Here is a 17,727-nt window from a genome sequence, read left to right on the forward strand (position 1 = left end):
CTGCGAGTTGAACCAGAAACCTCATGATCATACTCTCTACATAACTCTGCATAACTCGAGCTTTAAATTAAACTGTATAGAAGTTATCCTGACGTGATCTAGTTGTCTTGGTGAGTTACAGAAAACTAGCTAAAAAATGAGTATATGAGTTAAATGTAAACCCCCAATAGAGTAGAAAAAGGGGTAGTAATTAGTATACCATTAGGGGAAACAATGATTATTGAGCATGTCTATATAGGTTGTCGGGTAGAAATAGGAGATCTTGAAATGAGGGTAGATTTGTTACCAATGGAATTGTACGATTTTGACTTGATTTTATGAATGGATTGGCTAGTAGCATATAGAGCTTAAATAGATTGTTTTAAAACTCGGACGACTGATAAAAATATGGTTTAATTTTAAAATATTTTCAAGATAACATCTTTTCGTAAAAAAAAAATATTGAGACGATGAGACATTATTTCAACTTGGGTCAACCTAGATTAACCTGTCAAACTCGCAACCTAGGTCATGAATTCCATTGAGTTTAATAACTTTGTGTTTTTTTTAAACTAATTTTATTTAATTATATGATAAAAAAACGCATGCTTACAAAACTGAGCACCAAATCAATATGGAGTCATTTTTTAAAAAACTACGATAACCCCATAAAAAATAAATCGAAATAAATCATGAACCATAATTTTCAACAATTATTTTTTTTCTGGAATCATTTTTTATTTAATAAAATGATAAAAAAAAATAGATGCTCAAAAAAATATTCTATATAATTTTTTAAAAACAAACATAATTGTCCACTCGTTTAGATGCAACTGGCTCGGACCCAGCTGGTAATAACTAAACACATCCCTCATGAATCCTTAGAGAGGAAAGGAGTATCACATTGCATACATGCAAATAAGGATGATAATTTTGAAATAAACTTAGAAGGTGCCTAGGGTCAGTTGGCTGATGCACTCATTAGGGTGAGGCATTTTGTCCACATACTCGTCAGGTTGGTGACGAGTCATGAATTTCACATTTGCAACACATATATTTCTAGGGACATCGTCCTTAGCAGTCTGATGTAACCTTTCTCTCTCTCTCTTAAAAGTTTTTGAAAAAGGTAGAAGATGGACTTCTATGATGGAATCTTCTCTCCTCCTCACCAGAGAAGGCTACCAATGTGACATCTTCTCTCACCCTAGGTCCGAATCTAAAGGACTCATGTCTCCTATCACTTCTTTCATGTTCTGGTTGAAACTTGAACTCATCGTTAGGGGATGAAGCACTTCTCTTTTCAGAGAAAACTTTGATGATTTTGGGGTCCATTTTTGTTTCAAGTAAAAAAAAGATAAGGAAAAAGGTTCCAATAAAAAAGATATCTGAAATAGTTTTTCCCCTTTTGGATCAAGAATAAAGGTGGCAAAGATAATTTGAGGTCTTTCTGCGGGAGCAAATTTTCAAAAAGCACAAAGAATGAAAGTAAAAGAAAAGTCACAAGCAAGAACGACCGAGGTTAAAAAAAATCTTTTTACTTCCATCGTCGATGAATGATTTTTCATATAATCACAGATCTCTAGAAATTCATTTAATTATCATATTTAATGCGAGCCACCATTTTATTTTCCTAGGAACACCTTATCCTAGTAAACACAAGCCACGTAGGCATGAAGATCCCAACAATCATGTATGGGACACACAAAGTCTTTTAGAGAAGGTAAAATGACTCATGAGATTTTCAAAATCTGTGCATATAATACACATATTTGGGGGTTATTAATGGATTAACACTTTTTTTTCCCAAGTCCTCTTTTCTGAACAAATAAACAAATTTTAGGGTGATAACTCATCATTTCTAGGCTCAACCAAGTGTTGAACCCAAATATATGTGGGTCTGACAAGCTTCCAGACCCACCATCTCCCGGGTCAACCAAATACTAAGCCTAAACTTGTGTGGGTCTAACGAACCACCAAACCTATTATCCCTAAGCTGAACCAAGCATTGAGCCCAAACATTTTGGTGAACCGCTAGACCTACCATCTCCAAGCTCAACCAAGCATTGGGCCCAAGCTTATGTGGGTCTAGCGAACCGCTAAACCCACAATCGCTTTGCTGAGCCCAAACATGTGTGGCTCTAGTGAGCCAAACGCTGAGCCTAAGCTTGTGCGGGTCTAGCGAGCTGTCAGACCCACAGTTGGAGATATTTCACTTTAATGAGTCCAATATATTTTATCTTAACGAGACAAATATTTGGTTGAGATGTGAACCTCTTCTATAAAAGAGGGGGAACTCAAGAGCTATAAAAGGAACCCTCTACAACGAATGACATGTTCTAGGGCTTTCTTTTAAAAGAGGATTGTCTTTTTTTATTATATAATATTGATTTAATTATCAGAAAATCCCAAAATTCTAAGGAAAAGATTTTTTATAGGTATTGAGTATAATTTATCAGTCATTTCACCAAAAACAAATTAAAACTAGAAGATTAATAAGCTTATCCTAGATTGGCATAACTTTCAAGCCCTGGGATAAAATTGGAATTCATCAAATTACCTTTTCTTTTTGTTCATTCTTGTCCTTGATAGTACAAGGTACAGAAACCCAATTATCAAGGATAACATTTGAATCAAGAAGTCCATTCTTTCTTGAGTTTAATGTAACCAAAGAAAAGAGTTTTATCACTCCATACCTTAAGTCAAACGTGAATGTCATATTGTGCATTAATGTTGAGCCAAGTTGTGTCTATAATTTGCATCTATAAATAATGAACTTGATTGAAATAATAAACTATATAATATAGCACACACCACTAGAACAATCAAGCATTTCAGATTTGGAGGAGATTCATGTACGTAGTGGACAGCAGGTACAATTACTTACCTTAATTTATTGAATTGCTTGTAGTAGTTAATCTGTTTATTTATTGTCAAGGATTTTTAAAAGCTTATATATTTCGTGAGGCTGCAGCAAATCGATCAAGTTACTGTGGTCCTCAGTGACGTGAGAGATGATGCATAGACAAGGAAAGGTTTTGTTAATTGTCAGCACTTAAAGACAATATTGTCTTTGGTTTTTGGCTAAATTATTCGAGTCAAGATCTAGAACAGATCACATAATTGTACTTGAAAGCATTTCATGCAGCAGTTTATAGTTTGGATAGTAGCTATTTTTCCAAGAATTAATTGCATGAATCTTCAGTGCATATATCCACTTAGAACATAACATTGAAACAACAAAACTGCAACCAATCACTAATCTCAGCCTAATAGAGTGCAGAAGATTTTCCACTGTTTCTTCTCGACAGAAAATAACTATTATAGTTTTTTTTTCTCTGTCTATGAATTATGTTTTAGATACATGATCTGTACACTCAAAGTGTATCTCATACAAATCATCACAGTAGTGGTTGTGTGAAAAGAAGCTTATGATTACAAATATACCAAATAATATTTTCAGCCAACATACATTTAAAAGATTCTAAATACAGATTGATTTTCTAAATCAAAATAGTAGAATATGATGATTTATGAAGATTTAAAGAATATCAAGAAATTTCTTACATAAGATGGGCCATTTATCAATACAGGGAAACAAAACTAAAAGATGTAACATATCTCGCAGATATGTTGAAGTCATGTCCTTCAATTGAATGGTTTTCTTCCTCTTAGTGCTCATCACTTTGGATTTTGAATTTATAACAGAAATGATCAAGCTGTAGTGCTAACTAAAACATGTTGGAATAATATGCATATCTTCATATATTGAGATAGATTCTCAATACTAAGTGGATCTCAATGAAGATTCAACAAGTTTAGCATAAGATGACAAATGGTTTAAGAGCTGCAAACATAGCTAGTAGACAACGAAATATTTGACAAATGGAAATCAGAACAATGCAAGGTCAATGGCAAGGAAAGTACATGGCTACTCAATGAAGTTGGGGCCAACTCAAGAAAATAAATTATGCGATTAACCCTTCCCTCTTTTAATATTGGATCAGCAAGACTGTAGCAGAAATAATCAATTGGCAACTATAACTCCAGATTACTAAAAAAAACTCTTACCTCAAGGTTACACCTAATCAGCCTGTGACAGCATGCCTTTTGGTGATCTGAAGAATCTGAATTTTACATGATAAACAAATGCAGGGAGTCCAAAGAATCTGTGAGTAGCCAATTTGACAAGAAATGTCCTGGATGCAAGTTTATGCCTGGTCAGATTGAAACAACATTATTCCATAATTCTTCCCGCAAATGGTCTCTTCAAAATCTTAAGCCTATTTAATAAATTTACAAAAAACAAGAACCACATGAAGTCTAAGGCTTGAAATGTCAGCCAACTCACACAGCTTCTTATTTGTCTCTGTCAATACATTAAGAACAATAATGCAAACTAAGCATGTTCACTATGGTCATAAAGAGAAGATTAGGTTAACTAACATGGATCTTTCGGGTCCTGTAGATTTCAGGGACTAATCAATTCAATGTAAAAAAAAAAAAAAATTTAACGTTTCATGGAACATAGTTCTTTAATTTTACCCCATACACTCCTTGATTTCAACTTCTGCAAATTAATTTCCTGTCATTTTCCTGGATGGCTTTCTGCAAATGCATTATTCTAAGCATTAGCCAGCTAATTGCCGCATCTATTAGAGTAATAACTTCCTTAACTGCCATTGAAGTTCATAATCAATATGATAAAAGAGAATTGGAACATTTAAAAATTATACTTGTCATTTCTAAACCATCTGTCTATCTTACAGACGTGACCTCATGCATGCTCATCTATCCATCAGATACTTAAGTATAGAGACGGAGAATTTGCTGCACTCAGCCTCAATTATGGGGAAATTTCAGGATCTGATGTTTAGCTCAAGAGAGCATAAATGCTTTAATTTGTAAAACTACCGTGTCACGGCCTTGCCAATATCTGGCAAGGACCTGGTACTTGAGAGATTAAAATTATTCTGCAAACCAACAGTCATTCACTTGCTAATGTTCAGGCCTGTAACAAAAATTAAAACTAAGGATCAATTCGATAAATGAAAAAAAAAAAATTCCTTGCACAAGTTCTACATCCCAACCATCCATCCCTCTATAACTTTGAGTTGAAGCAATGAAGTTCCAAAAACAAAAAGAAAATTGACTAGAAATTCAGACCAAAGAGAATTGTTTGATGATGAAAGAGAACACAACGCATGTATCAATTACAAAAATAAAAGGCAGGTGTGAACATATAAATAATGGCTGTACAGCTATATTGTAAACCTGTATATCAAAGTCCTTGAAACTTCTACATAACAAAAGCAAACAATAAAACTTCTTTAACTCATGACCTAGTACAGTTTCCAAAGGTAGGTCATAAAAAATAAAAATAAAAAAGGATTAGGCAATTATGACATCATACTTGAGCAGTTCTGTACTTTCATTGTTAGACAAAATACTAAAACCTTGATGTAATCACTTTAGGTGGAACTGATGACTTCTAGCCACTTCAATACAAGAACTGTTGAAGATTTTGAAGCTGATTTGTAGGGAGTAAAAACAGAAAGTCCGATATTCTTTTCAATAAATCAGAACCTAGCAATAATACCTATTTATGTGTAGTTAATAGCTGTCCTAATATAGATCTGAAGATGTTGTATATATTCAAGAATTCAGAATTTAACAACTCTCCATAAGAACATTAAAAGGCGAGGTAAAATAATCCAAAAAGCCTCAATCTTCCTTTGACTTGAGTTGTCTTGCAAGTAAGAAAAGTGCCACAGTGGTACAAGCAGACAGAAAGGCTGATGAGTAGCAAAGGGCAAGTAGAGCTCCTCTTAGAGACTGCATCCAGAAAATTTCAGGTTTTAGCACGCCTTGATTATTAATAGGTTCTAAGAGGAACAGAGGGAATTAAAATCCATGGTGCATTTTTCTAACACCTTAGCCAGAAGTAAAGCATTGTCGTTTGCATACTCCAATGAACTTTCTGGAATGTTTTGAATGCCTTGAGCTAGTTCCCATGAAACAATCCTACATTTCAAAATTGGATGTTTAAAAAATGTTTCTCCTCTTTGTTGTAAAATAAAATGTTGAAAAATGGAAATGACAATTTATATGGAATATTTACCCAAATACAAGTCCAATGACAGCCCCAATATTAGCTTTCTGTGGTGTTATTTCAACCTGTAGTTCTCCAAACTGCAGATGGGATTAAAATTGCTAATTATATATTTCATGTGTACTACATCTCTTTGAGGTAACATCTCAATAAACAGGGGGTTATCAGCTACCTTGAAGACTTTTGTTTCTTTCTTCAATTCCTCATCAGTTTCCATTGGTATTGAACTTGCAGAAAGAAGCTTTCCCGTTGTAATCATTGTTTGTGCAATCTATAATGGTTGAGTGGTAATAAATCAATTGCCTTGCTTCAGAAACAGTCTCCAGTGTAACTAATGTCACATGTAGAAAGGAATGACATTGTTGATGAGCTTGCAACGTATAGATGATACATCTGAGATGCGGTATACTACAATTGACATAAACCAATTCCTAGTTCTTTTAACAAAGATTTCCAACAGCAACTAGAATATTACTATTTTTCTTTCATCAAGGGACTCCAGATGGAGCAAAAGATTGAACTCAGACAAGCAATTTACCAAGTGAAAGTATCTAAGTCCATTCGGACTAAGAAAAAAATAGTGCAGTTAATATGGCAGGTGATTGTTATCCCACATACTGTATCCACAACAAAAGGATTTTCAATATACATTTTGCGTAGTAATAATATGATAACAATAATGAAAGCACAAGATGAGCTTTAAAGTTCGATGAAGTACCTTCTGCAGTTCACCCTGACCATACTGTCCCATGGATTGGAACCTCCTTCCAGCAGATACCAAACGTTTGCCAAATGCTAAACAAGCATAAAATGAGGCACAAGCTTCAGATTCTGAAAACAACTCTAAACCATGCAACCAATGTCAGTTATGAATGCTCCTATTCTTGCCTGATTTAGCATTGTTTGTTAAAGAGCTCTCCAGCATAGGCAAATTGCTCGCTAAAGCTTGGGAAGTTGATGTGTCACCCAGCTCCCATGCTCGAGAGAGATTTAACAAGAGTTCTCCCAGCTCTTTACCGCACTAAAAAGTTACATCCAGAAGTAGTTTCAGCGAAAAATTCTTTTCATTGTAGTCAACAACATTACAAACATAGGCAAACATAGAGGACGCCTGAAATGAGAATTAGGTGACAGCAAAATGGTGATATACACCTGCAGTTCTTATTGCAACAAACTGGTAGAAAAAAAACGATAGGAACTACGAAAGTCAAATGAATTATACAAATCACACTAGGCAACCTCTAAACTTTTACACTCTACTAATATTAGCACTCTATCCCAGCATACCAGATCATCCTAAATATAACCATGGAAGCTTTACTATGTACCCATAATGGTTTTTATAAAGATTCTTTGAGCTCAATGGCCTAGTAGATTGGAGTCCTGCCATTTGGCATGCTGTGCTTACTCATTTCTAATTAAAAAGAAAATGTGTGAAAACAAAACAACTAACCTCATCAAGAACCGGTCCATTCGAAAGATCAAAAGCTGCATCATTTAACTACAAACACAAATAAAACACCAACACAAATTCTCTCAATTGACCAATAAAACAACATCTAACAAACAAAAAAGACAACTAAAGAACGTTAAAAAAGAAAATCACAAATTCAACTCACATCTAATCGAAGATCACGTGGTAATTGTTGGAAATAATCTGGAGGAAGATCAAAGCAGTCCTGCAACCCCACAAGACAAAAACACAACAAAAATCACTAGAACAATATACAATTTCGGAAAATGTAAAACATGACAGTACATGCAAAATATATATAAATGCGTATGTGGGTGCTTACAGAGAGCTCTTGAAGGAGGGGTTGTGGAGAAGGGTCAATAGATTGAGGAGAGTCTGATGATTCTGTGAGGGCAAAAGGTGGGATTTTAAGAGGTTTTGAGCGGAGAATCTTCTTGGGTTTTTTAAGAGAGGTTACAGAAGGGACGTGGTGTGGATTTTGGAGAAAGAGAAGGGTAGGGGAGGAAGAAGAGAGAGTTGGCAGTGGTTGAAGGAGGAGGGGAAGACAAGGCATTGTGTTTTAGTTCAGTTATAAATGTGTCAGCAGCAACTGATGTTCTGGTTGGTCCTTTTTAGAGAGGGAAAAACTCGAGCTTGTTAAGGACTGACACTGTGTGTCTCAAAATGTGGTGTAAATAAAAGAAGAAAATCATGATGATATTTGTGAAGTTTATATATGTGATTTTGGATTGGGTGGGTTCTTGTTTTGTTCCATTTTAAAGCAGATATATCCTCTCTTTTTCAAATTTTCTAAGGTGGACTGCTTGTAGTGGTTTCCTTCTTTCTTTTTCCAAGGTAGAATGAAATATTAGTTTCCAAATGTTCGAACTTGTGTCTCTCAATTGAGTCTTTATATTGACCCATCAAATTGCGTCTCTCTATCCAAATCCATTATCATTTTTTCCATCGAAAGGATCCAAACACTACTGCATCATTACCCCTCACTCCTATACTTGCATGGTATCGTCATACCAATGATTTCATCGTCTGAAACATATCATTCGACAATCAGTTACATTCATTTGCCATCTCAAACACCATATAGCGGGGTAATAAAACTTGCAAGTTCCCTTGGAGAAAAGAATGGAGCAAATTGTGCCAAATTTGCTTCCAAGCAAGGGATGCATCTCCTTTGCTTTGGCAGCTAAGAGAAGCATGAGACGCATTTTACCTTTCATGTTCAACCTGTTTGCCTTGTATATTATTTCTTCTGTTCCTTTCTCCACAGAATACTGCCTGATTCCTTCCTTCATGCGGTCTAAGGCTCTAAGCAGAAGCTTGTTTTTTTATTCTTTTGGTAACTGTACCTCGAATCGAACAGCATAAAAAGCTCAAGCTTACATCATGATATAAGTCTAAAATTCAGCTGTTTGCAGAATACAGGGTTTGAATTTCAGATGGAAGAAGCCAGTTGCATCAGAAGCTGAGAAAAATTCATGATTTAACAAGTCCTTGTGGATTGAAAGATCATCTCTGCTAAATTAAAAACAAGTTATTTTATACGAAATAAACGGATATTATCAAAAAAATTGCAAGATTTTCATCTGCATTGAGGAGACAACAAAAGCATAGAGCAACATAATATAAAAGAAAAATGAAGACTGGTTTGGTGAATTGTTACATTGATAACAATGGCTCGGCGTAAGGAGATCTGGCAAATTGTCTTTTCTTCTAACTGTCAACACCACACCATGTGATTTGGCAGATGGGGCACTCCCTAAACCAGAACAATATATCTTGAACCAAACACAAAAATCACTGCTGTCTCACTAGTTGCAAATTCTAATCGCACTTCCTCTATGAGAAAAATTCAGTAGAAGTTACATTTAACGCTATTTGATTACTCAGTGTATTCAACTTCCAACCTTGGCGACTTTTCTTTGCTCAATTTGGCCTGTCAATGGGCATTGCATCTCTGTCCAACTTATGGGAACCATTGTTGCACCTACAAAAATCACCAAAACATCAAAGAAAATCAATGCATTAACCTATCTGATTTGTTTCTTAAGAAGGTAAAAAACCCAAAGCCATGCTAGAAGAATATGCAACATAAAACATACAAGTAGTTAAGCAGTGAGTTCGATCATGAATGTTTTTGTATTTTCTGGTCAACAGAGATGGCATTGGCAGCCCAACTATTATTATCAATGTCATAGACATGGCACCCTATTATTACCAATGCCATAGATATTACTAGCTTGACTTGAAGGCGACACTTTACAGTAACTGTATTACGTATTACGATTATCTCTTATTCTGGTAAAAAGTAGAATAACATTACCAGAGTAGTATAAAAATGGCACTTTTTTTATCCAAATATAAAAGTGAACTGGCTGTATTTTATGTGATTTTAAGCCACTTCAAGACATCGGACGCCACCAAAACTTGAGATTGGAGTTCAAAGAATTTTGTTTTCATTAGATAATTAGCACCCTTGTCCTGTTCCATACCAGATAATTTACAGTAGAACAATCTCAAAACCAAATTAACCTGGCCTGGGCTCACTTCCAAGGAATATGTCAAAAAAACAAAAGTTAAAGCATCTCTACAGTTGCTAAGATAGAATTTAATAGTGAATCAAAGGTGTTTGATGCATGCATCTAAGGTGGAAACACAGGAGTAAACAAGAAGAACTTGAAGTAAGCCCTGGTTACACAGAAAGGATTTGGTGAAGGAACGGCATCTTACCCATCCATAATATCACAAGAAGGCAAAAATGGCATCTCAATCAGAGTGCAATGGCATCAAAATCTAAAACACACATCAGTACAAGCTGATATGATAACCCCAAGAGAACGCTAAACAACAACCATCAGAGTCCACTTATTCATGCTAACAGGGTTGAAGAGTGGTTTATCACTTATCTTCTCACATGATGGTAACTTTGTTTGATTGATATACCCATAAACTATGAATTCAGCAAGAGGGGAAAGAAACTGGAATATAGAGAAATACAATAGAAATAGGGAGAAAAATGACTAGATGTTCACATTAATGGAATACAGGTACACAAGCACCACTGAGTTTTGAAAAGCAGAAGCGTGTACTGGGTAGCACAGACAGTTAAATGCAACAGTCAGGAATATGTCTCATTTGTACTTCAAACGCCTAAATATGAATACTTTCTAGAACAATAAATCTAGTAGAAGCTTACCAGCTGCGCTCTCTGCAGACACAACACCTAATTCATTCTTCGCAGTTGAAAGATAATAAGCTCGTGCATCTCCAAGTGATAGCTTGTTAACAGCATTGCATCAAGGAAAAACTTCTTATTTTGTTACATCAAGCTTATTGGGAATTGGTATACAAAATTGTGGCATTTAACACCAAAATTCATGTGAATACAATGAACTTTATAGCAGAAAAGTATAAGAACTTCAAGCATAAAGGATACAACAAGAGCTCTGACGATGTCACCAGGCCGAAATGATAAATGCATATCCACTTTGTCAATCTCAGTTGCTCTTACATCTTGTTGTCTGTTAAGAGAAGAAGTTATCCTCAATTTTTATGTACTATTAACTTCTCAGTATAGCATGCTAAGCTAACACAAATAAAGGAGGCAACTAAGCAAAATAAGATAACAAACCACAATGTCATCTTACCTAATTATGCCAGTAAACTTCTCTTGCACAGACTTAGGACCAACACACATAATATCAGCCGAAGCTGTTTTTGCCATCACTTTAGTAACCTATCAAAATCACAATTCAAAAAATTAAACAAAGATAACAAAGCTTAATAAATAAAAAATAAGAGGATAAATGAGTAAGTTTTACTCTGGCAATAACAACAGATCCAGGCTCCGGAACAGCACCATGTGCCTTGTGTCCAGTTACTTCAACAGTTGGTCTCTGCAACGATTCCAATTCTCAACAACAATACCAAACATACCAAGATTACCATATGCTTAATTACAACATTCGAGAACTAGAGAAATTGCATCGGTTGACATAGCATGCCAGTACATCGTAAGACATTACAATTTACAATTTTGCTCCTTGCATCAATCGTTACACATTTCCAGTACTAGAAATTAGTCAATTAGATAACCTCTTTCACAGAATATTGAGCTTTATATGGACATAGAGAAGAAAAAAAGTTTCTAAAACAGATATCTAGGCTCCTTTCTTTTGCATTTTAGTGATTTCCTTTCGTTGCATTGCATAACTCAGATAATTTATCCCCTTATCCCCCTTTCTCCCTTCTGGGCAACCAAAGTAAGCATAAAGAACCAAATTTTTTTTATTCATCCCTAACAACTAAAGCCCAGCACTTTCAACATCTTACATTCCCTAGCCTCACACCACTAAAAATTTTTAAAAAAATACCGCAAACTTCATGAAACTAGCAAAAACCCAAAAAGAAAAATGGAGAGAACCTAATACCCAATACACCGAAACATCTAAAATTCTCAAATTCCCTCAAAAAAAGCAACAAAAAAAAGGCAACCCCAATACACAGTAGCCATATAGAAAAAAAAAAGTTGCAATTTTTTTGTTTTCTAATTTCAAGAACCAACTATCTATAATCAAAATGATAGTAAAGCTTAGAACTTTAACAAAACAAAAGGGGGAAAAGAAGTACCTGGTCAGGAGAGTCAGGAGAAGGAGATAGAGTGCGGCGGAGACCAGTGAGAGAAGAGAAGACGTATTGTATATCAGTGTCGCGATATGATCCTATGTAGGCTCCTTTTCCTGCTTTTAGTTCTGTTGCTTTGCCTAATACTTCTCCTGGTGTCGCCATCTCTCCTTCTTCTTGCATTCCGGCTATTTTTTTTTTTTTTTTGGTTTACTGAGAGAAAAGGGAGGCAGTGGATTGTGGCTGAGGAGACATGAATTTCATGCTTTTGTAGTAAACAAACACGCTCTTGGGTAAAATATTTTTATTTTTTATAATATATATATATATAAAAGTTTTTTCAATATGGTTTTATAGTTATAATTCAGGAATTGCAAATTAAAAAGTTTATATATACATGTAATTAAATGAATAAAAATTTATATGTGCTAATAAATAAATATAAAAATTATTATTAATATCTAAAATAAAACTTGAAAAATCGAGAGACAGATATAAATCAAGATATTTAATCTCATAAAACGGGACATTTACTCGATTATATTTGCTAATTTTTATTTATTGAAATATTTTTTATTTAATCAAACAATAATAAAAATAGACAGATATATTGAATTGATTGAATAAAATAAATAAATAAATAAATAATATACAAGGCTATATATATTAAAAATATTATCTGAAAATAAATATTTTTTTATTTTAAAAAATATAGCTCATCTATACAAAAAATATAAAAAAAAATCATAAACGAAACAGAAAAACCTTTTGGAAAATTAAAAGCTTAACTAAAAAATCATCATCATTTAAAAGAAGTTCTCTAAAAGAGAAAGGGTATTAATGTAAATAAAAGAGAGAAGGTATTACATTAATTGAAATAAAAAATAGGAAAAAAAGGGCTAGGCGTTGTTGGGTTTGGCCCACCTGGCTCATTTCATTATGGTCCGCGCGATTGGGCCCCTTTTTTTACTGCACCTAGGGCGGACAACATATCGTCCACCCAATTTTTCTCTTAAAAAAAACAAGTGATGAGTCACCTATCGAGGCAGACAACGCGTCATTTGTTTTGCTCAGATTCCGACCACTGCGATGGGTTGGAAAATCAGGCTCAAGGGTTTTTTAATCCTAAAAACCCATTTTCAACCTTTTTTTTTACCAAAAAACTTATAAAAACACCTTAGAAACCATGATAAACCTATCCATGGCCTCAAAAAATCGTTCCAAAAACCGACCTCAACCCAAAACCAAAAATCGACTTGAGTTCAGATCTGTTTTTCATGAACTTTCAAGGAACAAAAACACTTAATATGAACTCCCCTCATCAAATGAAATAATTTGACATAAAATTGCAATTTTTGGTGGCTTAAATTGATATCAACGACATGTTTCTCTCTTCACCGCTGAAATCCGATAATTTCTCTCTTTCTCCTCTCTTAACCAAGGATAAAAAAATAACAAAAATAAACCTTTCTGCCAAAATGGAATTGAAAAAAATGTTGAAGGATGAAATTATATAATTTGCGTGTTTGTTTAAGTTGGAGGACCAAAGTGCATCTTTTTGAAAACACATGGCACGTCGCTCATGTTTACTGTGTTTTTCATTTCGGTCTCCCCTCTTTCAATCTCACCATTTCATAAGAATTCGAAATCAATAATTCTTTAATTAGGACTAAATTGCCACAAAAAAAAATTTGAAAACCAAATAAAAAAAATACAAAAATTTGCACAATCCATCCACAGTAAAATATGAGAGAATGAACAGTGAAAACACCATACCATTTAGATTATAGGTAATTAGCTCATCGGCTTGTGCTATTTAGTGAAAACCTTAAGCCTAAAAAATTAATTAAGTATTGGTAATATGATTTTTTTTTTAAAATGACCAAATGATATTTTTATTTAATATTAAAATTAAAAAAAATACTTGATCTGCTGGAGTTGATTCGTGAAATTTATGGGGATAATCTAGAAAAAAAAAGTAAATTAGAAAGTTTGATCATGAATTAACTAAATGTTGAAGGATTAAATTGGTATAAAACAACATTTATTTTTTTCTTAAAAATAAACTAAATGAACTCGAGTCAACAAAACAAATTTATGATGCAAGTTATGCACATCATCAGATTCAATAAATTTGTTTATCCTGGAGATTATTTTTTATTTAATTATAAGATGATAAAGTGCATGGTAATTTTTTGTATGAATTTTCTTATAAGAAAAAAAACTGTGATAGGCATGTGTGGTCGAGAGAACAAAAGTAAATCATAATAATAAATGATGAAAATTTTATTTTTTAGGTTTAAATTAAATAAATAAATAGTAATCGATAACAAAGGGTAAAATGTATTTTTTTTTAATTGAGAAATAGAAAACGTATTAAAAAAAATAATAGCTCAGATATTATGGGTTAAGTTGTTAAACTTGCAACCTGACTCATAAAATCAATTTGATTAAACAATAATTATTATTTTTTATTATTTTCTTTAACTCAAATATAAGATAGAAAAATTTTAAAAACAAAACTAAAAGTAGCCCAAATATGTGGACCTGATAGCCCAACTTGTCTAAACATTAAAAAAATAGCCCGAACATTCCAGCCCTCCTATGAGTCTGTATTGATCTAATTGGGTTTACATTACATCATTTAATATAACTTTTTTGAGGGCCTTTAGGCCCTCATTATGAGGGGAAAAAAAGTGGCTAGGCTCATTTTCCTATATTTTTCGCATACAATTCTTTAAATTCTATTGCCTTCATTATTATTTTTTTTAGTTAGTATTACGGTTATAGTTATTTTTTAAAGTATTTTTTATATTAAAATATATTAAAATAATATTTTTTTATTTTTTAAAAATTATTTTTAAAATTAATATATCAAAACAATTCAATTTTCACTGTATTTTCAAATATGTAGATAAACAAACTCCAAGACGTCACTAGGGGTCAAGCTTATCTTCCTCGAGAACTGGCAACCAGTGTCGTCACTCGCAAAGAAAACCTGATAAGCATCACAGCTACAATTCTTCCAGCATCAAGCGTGACGATCACTGAGAGCCAACCTTGTATTGGGTTGGGTTTCCCTTCTATTTAAAGGATTACATTTTTATATTTAGTTTGATCCATGTAAGATCATTAAACCGTTTAATTTAGTCCACTTTTTAGGGTTCTTTAAACCCTATTTTACTTTTTATTCAAAGAGAAAAAAAAGAGAGATAACTTTCCAAAACAGTGATTTGCAGATCCATCTAGTTTTAATCAAATACTTTGACATGAGTTATTTGTAGTCTGATTGAGTTGAACTTTACAGGTCTGCTCACAACACAAGACTATATAATTTGAACAACGGAGATCAGTCCTGCAGATTAATGTTTTTTCTTACATAAGTGAATGATTGCTATTAAGCAGGATCGAGGAGACTGAGGAATTATTTTCATATGAAAGGTATGCTATTGTGTACAGCTAGCTAACACTTAGCAGCAAGTTGGAAGTTGGAACAATGGAATTAGCATGCCCCAGTTTGAATCTTCTGCAACTTGAATGCAGGCTTTCATGAGCTCAGGGTATCAGTACATTTTAATTCTTCAGTTAAATATTTAGTGCAACCACAGCTTCTCCAGTTGTGTTGCTTAATTTTATGCCAAATGCTTAACCTGTAGCCTTCAAGAGGATGATCTGTGCCTTGATTGTCAGATTCTGTGTGCATTCGCGTGGTACGTTGATTGATGGTTGCATGCAGTACTTCTAACCTCCATGTTCTTGGGGAGAAGGCTGAACCACGCCTGTTACTGCAAAATTACCAATGAAATTTTTTCGTCCGAGATTATTATTCTATTAGTAAAAAATTTACTAATTAATTCACTAATAAAATATGTCTGTAGAAATAATATTTATTGGTAATTTTATCATTTATCGCTAATTTTATCAGTAAAGAAAATAAAAAACTGATAGTTTTACACATAGAAAATACACGTCAAAAAAATCTCTGCTTCATTCCGTCAGTATTTCTCTTGGAAAAATTGTCATATAAAAAAAAAAATACCATATGCAATTTTGTCGGTGATTATTTAAAAATATTTTTAAAAAATCTATTTAATAAAACTAGAAAATAATTAAATTAATATAAATCAACACTCCATAATACTTAGAATTGAGTTGATTGGGAAAAAAATATCAACTGAAAAAATTAATTTGTAACAAATAAATAACACAAAAAAATAAAACAACAACAACATTGATCTTATATGAAAAAAAAAAATCCTACAACAATATTTATACAATTATTAAGAATAAAAAAAAATTAAAAATAAAATAAAATATAAAATATAAAAAAATAAGAAAAAGAAAAAAATATCTTATCTTTATATATCTGCGAGAATTGTTAACATCAACTCCAAGTTTGAATTGTTCTGGCTTCTTTGAATGTATCGGACACTGCCATCAATCCCTTTCATTTGTTCAAATGAAAGCCATGCTTAGCTAAGTAATTGCCATTAGTTTGGTTTTTATATATATATAAAAAATAATAATAATCAAATTGAATTATTTTATAAAAAACCAAAATCGGTTCAAACCGACCGGTTTCAGTTCGGTTCGGTTTTTTATGATAAAAACTGGTTCAAACTGATTTGGCTCGATTTTTTCGGTTTGGCTTGGTTTTTTTGCGGTTTTTTCCGGTTTGGGTTCGGTTTTAGACTTATAAAACCGAAACCGAACTGAACCGGTTGATTTTTTTAAAATTTTAATCAGTTTAATCGATTTTTTTTATAATTTAATACATACAAATATTATTTATAAAAAAATTATCGATGCATGTCTCGGTGCCCCCAAGCTCTTAGGACAGTGTGTGGAAAGTCGCTTAGTGGTTAAACATTGTCTTTTATTAGGATGTTTGAATTGTATTGAAGTCTCATTCTCAAAGAGGTGACACTTGTGATCGAAGGGCACTCGGTTTGGTGTAGCAATCTTTTCTCTTTTTCTCTCTCTTCTCTTTTTTCTTTATTTTTCTTGCATGTCTCTTCAAAATCTCAAAGAAATCCTTCTATTTTTTTTAAAAAAATTTGATCCCCGTTCTTTTGATTACTATTTGTTTTATCTGGAATAATTTATAAAATTAAAATTTCTTTTCAATCTCACAACCTTCAATTTTTTCGTCTTTCAAATTTAGTCTTTATTTTTTATTATTACTTATTTTGTCTAAGATAATTTTTAAAAGTGATTATTTTTCATCATTTCATCCTTCTTAGAATTTTTTTTGTGTGTTTTTTCCTCCAAACTGTACTTTAGACGATTCTATATATTAATTAAAGCAGTTACATTATTGATTGAAAGGTAAAATACCGTAGAAAAAAGAATCATGCACTTGATGGTCTCAAAGAGCCAAATGCAGATATTATGATAACCAAGAAAGAAAATCAGTTCATTGGAAAATGTTTCTCACAACGAAAAATAGCAAGAGAATTTCCATCACTATCTCATTATCAGTTGTGGACAGTACATATATTAATCTTCATCTCTCTTAGAACACATTCGATGATCAAGAGACATT

General features: G+C 33.0%; 2 protein-coding genes across 2 annotated transcripts; both read right to left on the minus strand.

Annotated features, from left to right (window-relative positions):
• Positions 1-5,189: 5,189 nt before the first annotated feature.
• On the minus strand, positions 5,190-8,247 carry LOC7474638 (uncharacterized). The gene is made up of 10 exons (XM_052446629.1): positions 7,885-8,247; positions 7,708-7,767; positions 7,542-7,589; positions 6,977-7,109; positions 6,807-6,883; positions 6,261-6,359; positions 6,098-6,168; positions 5,910-6,000; positions 5,662-5,811; positions 5,190-5,483 (listed from the first exon to the last, which is right to left on the minus strand). The coding sequence occupies exons 1-9, from the start codon at positions 8,113-8,115 to the stop codon at positions 5,701-5,703; spliced, it is 921 nt and encodes a 306-aa protein (XP_052302589.1). The 5' UTR covers positions 8,116-8,247; the 3' UTR covers positions 5,190-5,483; positions 5,662-5,700.
• A 910-nt stretch (positions 8,248-9,157) lies between these two features.
• LOC18104099 (uncharacterized) lies at positions 9,158-12,437 on the minus strand. The gene is made up of 6 exons (XM_024583953.2): positions 12,189-12,437; positions 11,381-11,455; positions 11,207-11,295; positions 10,996-11,080; positions 10,756-10,837; positions 9,158-9,546 (listed from the first exon to the last, which is right to left on the minus strand). The coding sequence occupies exons 1-6, from the start codon at positions 12,363-12,365 to the stop codon at positions 9,455-9,457; spliced, it is 600 nt and encodes a 199-aa protein (XP_024439721.1). The 5' UTR covers positions 12,366-12,437; the 3' UTR covers positions 9,158-9,454.
• Positions 12,438-17,727: the final 5,290 nt, after the last annotated feature.

This window comes from Populus trichocarpa, chromosome 13 (assembly GCF_000002775.5).
Source record: "Populus trichocarpa isolate Nisqually-1 chromosome 13, P.trichocarpa_v4.1, whole genome shotgun sequence".
NCBI lineage: Eukaryota > Viridiplantae > Streptophyta > Magnoliopsida > Malpighiales > Salicaceae > Populus > Populus trichocarpa.